Raw genomic sequence first — 12,395 nt, 5'->3', positions numbered from 1 at the left:
TTCTTCAAGGTTTCAAAAACAAAAAAACAAAAAAACAAAAAACACAGCATGTATGACCTTGGCACCTGGAAAGTGAGTCTTATCATCAAAGGCGTTCCAGCACTGGTGTCCTGGGAGAAGAGTCATTTAATCTTTATTTCTAACATGGATATTCTTTGCTTGTGATCAATGTGCCCTTTCCTTTTATAATTAAACAGATGTACAATGTTTATTTGATAGGCCACAAACAGGCTGTTTTTAGTTAGCATAAAATTCAAGTTAACTTACATATAAACCAGAATGACTCCCCTATATCTCAATAGGTGATAATTTATTTTATAACCAATCAATGGATGAATGGATAAAGAAGATATACACACACACACAAATATCATTCAGCCATGAGGAAGAAGGAAGTCTTGCCATTTTCAACAACATGGATTGACCTTGAGGGCATTATGCTAAGCCAGACAGTGAAAGATCAATACTGCGTGGTATCACTTATATGTGGAATCTTAAAAAAAAAGTCAAACTCTAGAAATAGATAACAGAAGAGTGGTTGCCAGGGGCTGGGGGTGGGAGAAATAGGGAAAGATTGGTAAAAGGATACAAACTTTCAGCTGTAAGATGAATAAGGTCTGAGGATCTGATGTAAAACGTGATGACTGGAACTGATGGCACTGTACTGTATAGTTGTAATTTGCTTACAGAGTAGAAATTAAATGTTCTCACGAAATAACTTAGTAACTGAGGTGCTGGATGTGTTAATTAACTAGATGAGGGAATGCTTTCGCAATGTGGACCTATGTCAAATCCCCAAGATGTACACTTTAAATGCCTTGCAATTTTATATCGTCAATTATACCTCAATGAAGCTGAAAAAAGAAAATTATGATTCCGAGGAAGATTTGCAGCAACAGGATAGAAAAGGCTGATGTTTCACAACATCAGCGCTCACCTAGCTGAAAACAAACAGGAAGAGCTCGGGAAAGAAACGAGGGAAAGGAAATGAGCATACAGTTCTCAGAGGAGATGTAAGGCTAGCTCACAAACAAGGGAGAAAGAAATAAAGAGGAGGTAGAGGCAGGAAAAGAAGGAAGGAAGGAAGGGAGGGAGGAAGAGAGGGAGGGAGGGAGGAAAGGAGAGAAAAGGAAGAAGATAAATAGCACTTTCCACTGAATGGCTGGAGACAATGGCATCTGAGCCCAAAGTTGCCCCCTCCCTTCCCCAGCCTGCCCTCCTGCACCTGCAACCTCCCCCACCTCCTTCTAGGAAACCTCCACCGCACTCCCTTAAGAAGCTTTCTGGAGCTGTGTCTCCCAGAATCTCTGGTCTAGCACACTTAGGGCCAAAGCCCCTTCAGCTTGCCTGCCTCCCTCCCCCACTCTGCTCCCTGGTTCTGCCTTTCACAAGCATTGATTGAGCAACATGGGCATACAGGTGAGTGCCAGGTGCTGCAATGGACATGAACATTTCTTAGATACAACACTAAAAGTGTGATTCATAAAAGAAACAAAATCAATTATTTGGACTTGAACAAACTTAAGAACGTCTGCTCTTCCAAAGACATTTGGGAAAGAATGATGACAAGTCATCAGCTGGGAGAAACTATTTGCAAAGCACATCCTGGAGGAAGGACTTGTATCTAGAGTCTACAAAGAACTCTCAAATGTAGTCCTTAGAAAACAAATGACCCCATGAAAAAACATCAGCAAAAGACTGAATGGACATCTCGCCAAAGAAGACCATGAAAGATGTTTGACATCACTAGCCATGTGGGAAATGCAAATTAGAATCACAAGGAGAGACCGCCGCACATCTATCAGAATGTCTGAATGACTGAGTCTGACCGTGGCAGGCGTTACTGAGGATGTGGGCAACTGGAACTCTTGTTCGTTGGTGGTGGGAATGTAAACTGGACTTTGGAAAGTAAACTTTTCAAGTAAACTTTGGAAAATGGTTGGACAGTTTCTTAGTAAGTTAAGTTAAGTTAAGTTACCACACGACCCTGCCTGCCATTGTTTTACTCCTACTCTCAAGTGTTTACCAAACAGATACAAAACTCATATCCATATGAAGACTTGTACATGAATGATCATAGCATCTTTATTTCTAGTAGCTAAATAAACCAATGGTGATATTATACAATGGAATACTATTCAGTAATAAAAAGGACTAAATGATTGATACCTGCCACACCGAGATGAATCTCAAAATAATAATGCTGAGTGAAAGAAGCCAGGTAAGAAAGAATACCTGCTGTGTGATTATATTATGTATGCAAAAGTCTAGAAAATGCAAATGTGTCTTTAATATAGTAAAATCAGTTGCCTAGAGCTGGGGGAGGGGCAGAAGGGAGAAGTCACAAGAGGCTGGAGGAACTTGGGGTTGATGGGTCTGTTCACTCTGTTGCTTGTGTCAGTGGTTTCATAGGTGTTTACACATATCATAATCTTCCACATCGTACACTTCACGCACATAGTTGATTGCATGTCAGTAATACCTCAATAAAACTGTTAAGAAGAAGAACAAGAAGTGATTATGACACAGGTTCCCTGAGGGGGTTTGTGGTTTGTGGGGAGGCAGAGTTGAGATCCCGCCAGAAGCAACTCCAGAGTGAGGGGCCGGGTCTCGAGGGTGTTGGTGGGGAGCCCTGGATTGAGAGTCAGCGCCCTGGTGCTTGTTGGGTTGGACTCCATGCCACTGGCCCTGCCCAGGTGACTCTTGCACATTCAGGTGTGCTGTGTTCCTGCCCCACGGGACACTGGGCAAAAGGCACTGGGTGTCTGCTATGTCAGCAATGGGGGCGGAAAAGGTCTCCCAGGAGCTGATGTCCCAGTAGAGGCCCAAGGAGGACTAGGGATGAGTAGGGAAGGGCAGGCAGGGGCCAAGGCACAAATGGGATGTCATCCAGGGAGACAGAGGCAGGAGCAGCCCAATCCTGTGTTTCCTGGTGGCTCACCTTTCCCTAGGAGCTGGCAGGGCCTTCCTTCCTCGCAGGTGAGAGCCCCCTGAGCCTGGACCAGGGAGATCTGCTCAGCCCCCACATCCCCACCCACTCCCCTGCCTGGCTGCTGGTCTTGCGTCCCCCCCCCCCCCCCCCGGGCCCAGGGCGGGGTCTCAGGAAGCCAGACTTTGCCCGGAAAGCGGTAAGACAGATGCAGTGTGACACACCAGTCTGGGGACGGTGCCCCTGCATTAGTGGAGACCCCAGCCTGCTCCGGGCACTGTGAGAGGGCATCCTTCAGCCAGGGGTAAGGGACCATATGGCCCTGTCCATGTTGAGATGGGAGACGTGCAAGGAGTTGAAAGGCACCAGTTGAGATGGAGCTGGGGCTGCAGCCTCGCCAACAGAGGCTGGGAACCGACGAGGAGACTCCATGCGTTGAAAGTGCCTGCAGGGAGCTGCCCACCTGTGGGGCCTCCGCCCCTCACCGCCCCGGCTTTAGACAATACTAGGAATGAAGCCGTGAGGCCCGCCTTTGGTGCTGACCTTTCCCGCCCCCTTTCAACTCAGGCTGCTTTGGGAAGGTGAAACCCCACACCCAGTCCTGCTTGACCAAGGAAGCTTCCAGCAGGCCTGGGGGAGCTGGGCTCAGTGCCTCTTTCCCACCCTATCCCCCATGGACAGTTACCCTTCTGACAGCCTTAGGCTTCTGGCAAGAGAGCAAGGCCTTTGGCCTTAAGGCTGAGCTGATCCACTTTCAGAGAAGCCAGAGGGAGGGGGCCAAGGGAGGCCACGTCGTCACGGGACCCTCCGCCCACTTCCGAGTGGCAGCTCTTTTCCCATTCCCCACCCCGCCCTGCCCTCCCCATCAAAATGGGGAGGGGAGACCCTGACAGAACCATTTCTTTGACTGGGAGCCTCCTCCCTGGGATTTGTACCTCGCACTGTCTTGGCCCGATCGTGGACTGCAATTCTGAGTTGGTTTGGTCTTGGTTTGAGGCTGACCGTAGACCCAGGATGCCACCTGCATTCCCGGCGTTTATGGAGCCAGAAGCCCCGGGCAGGAGCGGGGAGAGGAGTGAAGGTCTCCTCTGCTGTCCTCTACCCTCTTGTCCCTGGGTGGAGTCCCCGGTGCCCTTCCTCCTCCTGGAACTGTCATCTGACTGGAGCAGGAGCTGGAAGATTGCTGGGAACCCCTCATAGATGAGAGAGGAGGGGCTGGAAGGAAGTGGGTCAGTGAGGGGGTGGGGTGGGGGCATTTTCAGAGCCACGGGACCCATGATTCTGGAGGGTGGGACCCAGGATCTCTCCTTAACATTAGAAGGGCCAATGCAGGTGTGGGGGAGCCCTGATTATAGATGTTGGAGAACCAGTGAAGGAGAACAGAGAACCCAGGTCTGGGTCTGATGCAATAACAGTAGTGGCCAGCCAACGGAGGCCTGCGTGAGGGCAGAGGGGCTGAGCCGGGAGCCCGGGCTGGGAGGTCTGCCCCGGGGTGCAGAGGGGACAAGGCCAGAGCTGCTCCAGATGGGAGGGCACAAAAGGCAATGAAGGCATGTCTGTGCCTGCCTGACCCACCCTAGGGAGCAGTCACTGCCCTTTACTCTCTGGAAGCAAACTATTTTGTTAGCCACCCTGCCTTGCAGGGAAAAGATGGTGGTGTATTTTCTCTCTGGGCCAGAGTTTCTGAGAAGATGTATTTAACTGCAACTAGGATGTTGGACTTTTTGGTCCAGTTTGTATGGGCTGCTGCTGCTCCTGCCTTATGGTGACCTCAGAATCCTCGCGGGAACCTTGACACTCAGGACCAAGGTAGTGGAGGGAGTCTAGTCCCCGGGCGGATGGTGAACTTGGAGTTGCAGCATCACTGTCAGTCCCACCTTTACTCTGGCTGCTGATTCTCCACACCTGGCCTCATGGTCACCTTTCCTGTCCCTTCCTAGTCCTGCATGACACATGTCACAGAAGGGACCCTCACTGTTTTGAGGAAACAGTGCAGGTGGAAAGTTGCTCTCTCAGGAATGAGGAGTGAGTGGTCTGGAACTTTATTACTGGGGTGTTTGCTGCTAAAGGATCACAAGGGACCCAGCAAAACGAGCTTTCCCTGAAAGGACCGGAGGCCAAGGGGCAGAACCACAGCATCGACCACACTTCCTGCAGGCTGGGGCGAGAAGCCTGGGTGTGGGAGGGAGGGCAGCTGCAAATGAAAAAATTCAGAACCCAGGTTAGCGATGCTTTTCTGCAGCCTCGAAGTGCAGGTGAAGGTGGGTTTTGAAGGCAGACTGGGAGCAATGTGGTGGGCAGGTCTGAGCGGGTGGGTCACTGTTTTAATTTTAAATCTTATGGTTGCCAGTAAGTGACACACCCAACCTGAAGAATCATTAAAAAAAGAAAGAAAGAAGAAAGAAAGGTAGGGATTTATGGGTGATTTATCGACCTAGATAAGCAGAAAATGTCTGGGTGCTGCTGGAAACAGCTGATACCAGGACTCTGCCCAGGGATGGAGCTCTGCCTCCTCCTCAGTGGTGCCTCATATTTCCTCCTGCAGGTGGGGGCATGGCCACCAGCAGCCAGCCTCTCAGCCTCGCCATCCAGAAGGAAAGGGGTCCTCAGGTCTGACTGGCTTGGCTCAAGTCCACCTCCCACCTTGCAAGACCTCAAGGGGGCAGGGTCAAGGCAGAGGTTTCCTTTTGGACTCTGCGGCCAGAGGTGGGAGGGGGAAGGGGGGGAAGAGCCCCCCACTTGGAGGGAGGTCTGCTCAGGCATCTCATGGTAGCACCCCAATTTCTGATCATCAAGGCATCCCAGGCACAGATGGTGTGGCAGAGCCATGTCAGGACTTGTGTGGTCGCCCTGCACCCCAGCTTTGGCGGGGCCTCTGCCACCTCTAGGTCACGGCTCCCCCTCACCAGCTGCACCCCTGCACCTTTCTGAGCAGTTGATCCTCCCTGAGGTCATTGTGATGAAATGCTACTCCCTACTTTCTTCCCCATTCCTCGAAGCCACCTGAACAGCAGAGGTCCAGTTGCAGGGGTGTGGTCAGGGGACGGTCTGGCCTGGCCTGGCCTGGCCCCCTTTTCTGTGATGGGGGAATCTGTCTCCTTGGGATTCCAAGGTGGTCCAGTGATAGCCAGGTCCCCATGTCTCTCACTATTTCCCTGAATCCCTCCGGGGGGGGGGGTCCCCAAAAGCTCAGAAATCCTTCTCTTTTGCCTGATTTTTGTGCCTGCCGCTCCATACTCTTTGTGGACGGAGGGTCCAGGCCATTGACTCCCTGCCCAGGAGTCCGCACCCAACACTTCCCCAGCCTCTGGGCCCCTCTGCCCAAGGCAACTGGGGCCTTGTCTGTGGAGCTTTGGGCTCAGAAACTGGGTCTCCCTGAAGATGGCTCAGCAGGAAGCTCCCAACACCTGGCTCCAGCCCCTCGAATCCCAGGGCCTGGGACCCAGGAGGCCTCAAGCCCTTCAGTCAAGCCACTTCCCAGGTGCGGCCCTTGGGAACTGGCTTTGACCTGGGGATGGCGCTAGTGTCCCTCCTTCTCATGCCCTGGCCACTTTTGCTCCCACTCTTCTTACCTTTGGCTCAGACACTTTCTCCAGGCTCTGTGCCTGCCTTCTGCCAGTGAAACCAGGTCCCCAGTATGCCCAGACCCTAGCCCTCTGGACCTTTAAGTCCCAGGGACCCCCTGCCTGGCTTCTCCCTCAAAGATGCTGTTGCCTGACTTCAAGCCTGGCCTGGCTGCAGCCTGGGGTCCTGCTGGTGTGAGGCGGGCATCCCACACTAACTTCCCTTTCAGTCCTGCCAGTGCCCCGATCTGGGCGTTTAAGAACCAGAGCCTAAAGTTCTGGGAGGAGGACCCACCACAATGACTGGCAGAAGGAGCAGCGCCACGCCCTTAAGCTCGCGTGGCAGGTGTGTTTCTAGGCAGCACAGAGACAGTGAAAGTGTAAGCAGCAACCAAGAAGGATGGTGCTCAAAGACACCCAGAGTCACTGCGTGTAACCTGCAGTTATCACATGACCTGGGAGAAAGGCTCCAGGCCAGCTCTTGCAGGGTCAAGGCCCGGAGGTGACATGATGCAGCCACCACCTGTCTCCCGCACGTGCCACCCTGTGTGCTGGCCATTCTAGAGGGCACACGCCACCCTGCCCCTTCCAGCTTGCCTGCAGGACCCTGGTCCACCCAACCTTCTGCTTCAGGCTGTACCTCCTCGCCCACGACTTCACAACCAACTCTGCTTCTGGGGGGCTGGGGGAGCCCTGGTTTGTAGTGTTTGTCAGTTTCTGTGGTGTAAATATCCCCTCCATGGCCAATTTCAAGCTACCAAAATGATGTCACTGAACAGACTTGGGGAGCGATGCATAGTAGCGTTACATCCTATCCACACCCCCTTCCCCAGATACAAGAGACGTAAGTAACCTCTAGGATGAAGAGTAAAATTAGGAAGGGAAGAGTTTTGCATATTTATTCCCATTGTTTTTAACACAACTTAATTATTTATTTTTGTAAATAAAGCTTTATTGGAATCGGGGCTGGGATTAGGGTTCTGCAAGCAAAGTAGGGTCACAGAAGCGGAGGGTCAGATGCTGTTTTTATTAAAAAGTTTGATACTTTGTCATGGATTTTTTGCATTAATCTTATTTATTTGTGCTTTTTTTAAGCTCTTCTGATTTGGGCCAAATCCTTCCTAATCTACTGAGTGACCCCTGGTATCTGACTGGATCTCAAACTTCTACCTGCCTCTTATATTCCCACCAAGGGTCATAATTTAAATTGTTGTCATTTACATCTTGCGAATGAAGCAAGTAAGATCAAGTCCTACTCAGGAGAAATTAGGGGGCCAGGTAACCAGAGACCTGAGGTCAGCTTCTAGGGGCAGAAGGACTCTTTCTGAAGGCCCCCCATTTCTCAAAAGTTCCATAGACTTCTCTCCATGGCTTCCCTGGGTGGGTTTCATGGGCAAATCCTAAGAGCTGCACAATTAAATCTCCACGATTAGATGGCCTGTGATTAGCTGCACGATTAGATGACCTGTGAAAACATTTTGGTTTATTTGTGTATTTGGGTTTTCCTCGCTTAGACCATGTTCATAACCAGCTCCCATTAGGCCAGCAGATAGCTGGAATGTTTACAAATTAGTTGTTGGTATTTTACAAAGACGCGTTTGTGCCATCAGTCTTGGGATGTGGAAGTGTGTTGTCTACAAGAGGGCTCTCCTAGGGTGCAGTACAGAGGCCAAGGCCTTATTTACTCTTCCCGGAGAGCCATCCAGACCACACCTGGTGACCTCAGTGTAGTTTGCCCCAGTTGGATACTTCCCGCATCACTAAAAGATGGTCTTTTCTTTTCCCCAAACGGCCAAACATTTACAAAACGGACTTTAGCTCATCTGTAGGCTTGACAGAGAAACAGAAGTCATCGTTGCATCAGGGAGAGAATGGATGGTAACGGGTGAATCTCTCACTCCCTCTGGATTCTGGAGACGGGGCTGCTCCCACGCCAAGGCAGGGTAAGGCTGTGCCCGTCAGCGGCATCTGAGGAATCTGGAGGGAGTGGATTTGCTCAGGAGAATTAGAGAGATTTTTCCATGATGCTTCTCTGCTGTTCATCTACACTCTCTGCCTTTTCACGGTTTCACCATGGAGCGCTTCCATTTCAGGGACTCAGTCTTTGTGTCTCCTGTTTGTCCGTGTCAATAATACTGAGAAAAGTATTTGTGTTTTCTGGCCCACAGAGTCCTAACACGCCCAGCCTTGCACCACTGCCAAGAACTCGCAAGTTTACCCAGGGTCCCAGCCCATGAAGTGTTTATGGTCATCATTGCAGGGGTAACCTGGCCTCTTGCCTGCCCCAGCGTTCTCCTGTTTACCTTCTCCGCCTGCTCTCCTGAGGAGTCAGAAGGCCACTGAAAAACACAATGCTTATCCTTAATTTATGTCAGTGGGACCACAGAGATGTCTCCACTAACGGGCATAGCCAAGGCAAATGGACTTCCTGGGAGACAGCATGTGATTTTATTTATGCCACATACACACACACACACAGGCACACAGGCACACACAAGTACCATCTAAATACTGATAATTTTATTTCAATATTTCTGTTTTAGGACAGGTCAGACCCTGCTACTAGCTTGGGTAACATTGCTGGCTCTGCACGTGAAGTTTCTTCCTCTTTCCTAAGTGGGCGCTGATGTCACCCCTAGCAAAGAGCGAGCATAGGCCTCCTCCTGCAGAGACCAGTCAGTGCCACTGATGCTGTTTGCATCTATGGTCTTAATGGAGGGAGGGAAATGGCATTAAACTGGTCAGCCCTCTGAGCCCTTAAAACACATGTGCAGAAGCACGGGGCTGCTTTGGAACAGCTGTATTCCCAGCCATAGTGGGTAAGGTACCAAATTTTCATCAGAGTTTAAAAGAGGAAAGAAGTACGATGTCTGCTGCTCGGGCAGAGGCTTGAGCATGAGTTTCCCTTATTCGAAGTTCCTTCTGTTTCCTCGTAGTTGGTCTCAGTGAGGAGGACCGGGTTTCCACTGAGGCCGATGTCCTGTCTCTGGCTGAGCTGTCCTGCCCTGGCTTCTCCATGCAAGCTCTGGAGATGGATGGGCTAGCGGGTTTGGCTCTGCTGCTCCCTCAGCTGGGTGCTGGGGGAGGGTAGGCAGGAAGGGCAGTGGCAGGAGCCCGGCTTGCGGGCTGCGGTGGGCCTGCCCCTGGACGCTGGAGAGCCGGCCTCCTCAAGCCACCTGGCGGCTCAGAGATAACTGTCTCTTCCCATCTGTCACCTGCAGCTGCTGGCTGAGAACAGGAAGCTGGCTGGGTCATTGGGCAAGGGGACGGTGACACCGGGGAAGAAGCCGTCCTCACTTCCTGGAAGCGTGGCCGCCTGGAGAAGAAAAGCCAAGCAAGCTGCCAGCACCAGGGCTGACTCGGCACAGGGCCCCCTCTGTCCCACACAAGCCCTCCCTTCAACCAGCTGTGTGCAGACAGAAGGCAGAGAACCTTCCCTGCCCGGGTCACCTCCTCTGTGATCAGGGCCCGACTCTGTGGCCACACTTTCCTCCCAGGAAGCAGGCTGCTCCATGTGGGGACTCAGTGAGCTTCGCTGGCAACAGCTCGTGTGTTTGGGACCTGTGTCTGCTGCTCCCTGCCCCTGGGGCCGTGTGGTGCTCTTGGCCCCTCAGCTCCTGGGTGCTGCTACTGTGACCATTCCTAGCTGGGGCTCCCGGGCCCGGCCTGGTGCAGCCTGGAAGTCAGGCAGGGATAGCGAGGCCTGTCTGCCCCTCTCCAGGCCCGGCTTGGCCTGCATTTGCTGGCGTTTCCTGTGGCCCTGTGTTCGGAAGCAGCCTGACCTGCACTGCGGGTGGGGAGATGGGGTTAGGGCTTTGCTGTGTGTTTCCCAGCAGAGAGGTGCTGAGAGAAGGACCCCGCCCCTTCCCCTAGTTCTGCGCACGCCCTGTGCTGACCAGACTTGGCCCATTAACCACACTTCCAGCTCAAAGGGTCCCCAGTTGGCCACAGCGCCCAGGGCCCGGTCAGGAAGTGGGGGTGGGGAACGGTCACAGGAGTGCGTATATCCTGAGTGTGACTGATTTTGTCCTGCCTGACATTCTTTTGTTTGGCTTCTCTTTTGTTTTCCATTCTTTTTAGTAAAGCCCTTTAGAAAAGTCCAGGCTCAGTTGGGGAGTGGGGTGGGGGTGGGGTTGGTCAGCTGGCCAGCTGGGAGGGGAGACAGAGAAACGGTCTTTACCATGAGCAAAAGGGCAGGAGGGTGGCCTCAGGGACAGAGTGGGGTCCAAGTCCCTCTGGCGGCCCCTCTGCCCGGCCCACGAGGAAGCACCTGCTTCTGCTTGATCATGAGGCTGCCCTGAGCAGTTGCTGGCTGCCTCCCACCAGAAGGCAGGTCCAGGTTTCAGGTCTGACCACTCAAGCCCCACGCACGGGCACCTCATCACTGAGTGGCACTTACTGCCTGGAGGGTCTCACTCTGCCAGCTTGTGCCTGAGCTGCTGAGGCCAAGGGCAATTTCTTAAACAGAAATTTATGGTCCTGGTCCTATGGGGAGGGGAAGCGGGCCTCTCCCCTTGGTCTGACGAGTCGGGTGAGGAAGCCCAGTGCACCCCCCCCCCCAAGGCTGACTTACTCTGCAGGCTCCTCATGGAGGACGTCGTGGAGCCGGGGCGGCCAGCCTGCTGGGGGCCACACAAGGAGAACTGGGGGGACACAGCTGACGCCTTGGCCTTGGGTGGGTTCAGGTCCAGCATCTCCGGGGTGCGGGGGGCCCGGGGCTTGCAGGTGAAGCCTGATGTAAACTCCCTGGAACAGAACGTGCAATGCAGACCCACAGGAGGAAGGAAGGATTTCCCCTTCGGAGCACCAATAGCTGCCAGGCAGGCACTGCCCTGGGCAGGGGGGAGGTAGAATAGGGCACCCAGAGGCATAAATCCTGCCCCATGGAGCTCACATTCTAGGGAAGGAGAGAGATGATGAAAGAAAGAAATGCTAAGAAGGAGATGAAGCAAGGAACATGGGAGACAAAGTGTTAGATCGAATGGCCAGGAGGTGTGGCTGGCAGAGTAATGGCCCCCATTAGTGTCCACATCCTACTCCCTGGAACCGTACACGACAAATGGGAATTAAGGCTGCAGATGTGAGATTATCCTAGATTATGGGGGTGAGCCCAAGGTAATTACAAGTTTCCTTAAAAGTGGGAGAGAGAGGTAGAAGAAGAGATTCAGGGAAATGGGTATGGCCATAAGAAAGGCCCAGAGATGCAACGCTGCTGGCTTTGAGGGTGGAGAAGGGGCCACAAGCCAAGGAGGGCTGGAGGCCTCTAGAAGCCAGAAAAGACAGAGAAGAGATTTGCCCTTAGACCTCTGGAAAGTAACATGTCCTGTGGACACCTTGTTTCCGGCCCAGTGAGCCCTGTGTAGGACTTCTAAGATAATAAGATAATAAATGTGCATTTGTTTGGTCACCAAATTTGTGGTAATTGACCACAGTAGCAATTGAAGACTGATTTAGAAGGGGCAGCCAGGGAAGACCTCGCTAAGAAGGTGACATTTAGCCGCCACACAACCCTGTGTGGCAGGCATTACTACCCCATTTTACAGTTGTCCAAACTGAGGCTCCAAATTCGTAAACTTTCCCAAGGTCACACACGTTACAAGCAGGTAGTGAGGCCAAGACCTGAACTCAGTGGGATCTTACAGCCAGCCATTCTCCAGACACTCGCCGCACCCCAGCCCAATGGAGACTGGAGGCCACGTCTGGGAGCCAGCTCCCTTCTCTCTTTTGGTGCCTGCAGCCACCGCAGCTGCGGTTGGGGATGTGAGTCCCCCGCCCAGCCCTTGGCTCTCTGGCTGTCACTGAGCTATAGACAAGCTCAACTCTCATTCCCACGTTGACTTCTGGACCTCTGCTAGCTACATGCTGGTTTTCCTGACAACAACTCTGAAGACTGGAGCCCCAGG

The 12,395-nt window shown here is 52.5% G+C and overlaps 1 protein-coding gene and 1 long non-coding RNA gene across 4 annotated transcripts in view; one reads left to right on the top strand and one right to left on the bottom strand.

Moving 5' to 3' along the window:
* Positions 1 to 3,895: 3,895 nt before the first annotated feature.
* LOC123617146 (uncharacterized) lies at positions 3,896 to 8,798 on the top strand. Its single transcript, XR_006725239.2, has 3 exons — positions 3,896 to 4,738; positions 8,311 to 8,435; positions 8,661 to 8,798. It is a non-coding gene; the product is annotated as an uncharacterized LOC123617146 (long non-coding RNA).
* Positions 8,799 to 8,990: 192 nt separating this feature from the next.
* The window catches only part of ARMC9 (armadillo repeat containing 9), a 142,056-nt gene continuing 138,651 nt past the window's right edge, over positions 8,991 to 12,395 (bottom strand). For all 3 annotated transcript variants that reach the window (XM_045517456.2, XM_074364475.1, XM_045517457.2), the window contains 2 exons: positions 11,066 to 11,238; positions 8,991 to 9,808 (listed from right to left, as the gene is read on the bottom strand). In XM_045517456.2, the coding sequence (XP_045373412.2) occupies positions 9,786 to 9,808; positions 11,066 to 11,238 (196 nt within the window). In that variant the 3' untranslated portion in view covers positions 8,991 to 9,785. The remainder of the gene's footprint in view (positions 9,809 to 11,065; positions 11,239 to 12,395) is intronic.

The sequence above is a fragment of the Camelus bactrianus genome, chromosome 5 (assembly GCF_048773025.1).
Source record: "Camelus bactrianus isolate YW-2024 breed Bactrian camel chromosome 5, ASM4877302v1, whole genome shotgun sequence".
In the NCBI taxonomy this organism is placed as follows: domain Eukaryota; kingdom Metazoa; phylum Chordata; class Mammalia; order Artiodactyla; family Camelidae; genus Camelus; species Camelus bactrianus.
Note: the sequence above shows the minus strand (reverse complement) of the source record. Positions and strands in the feature narration are given on the sequence as shown.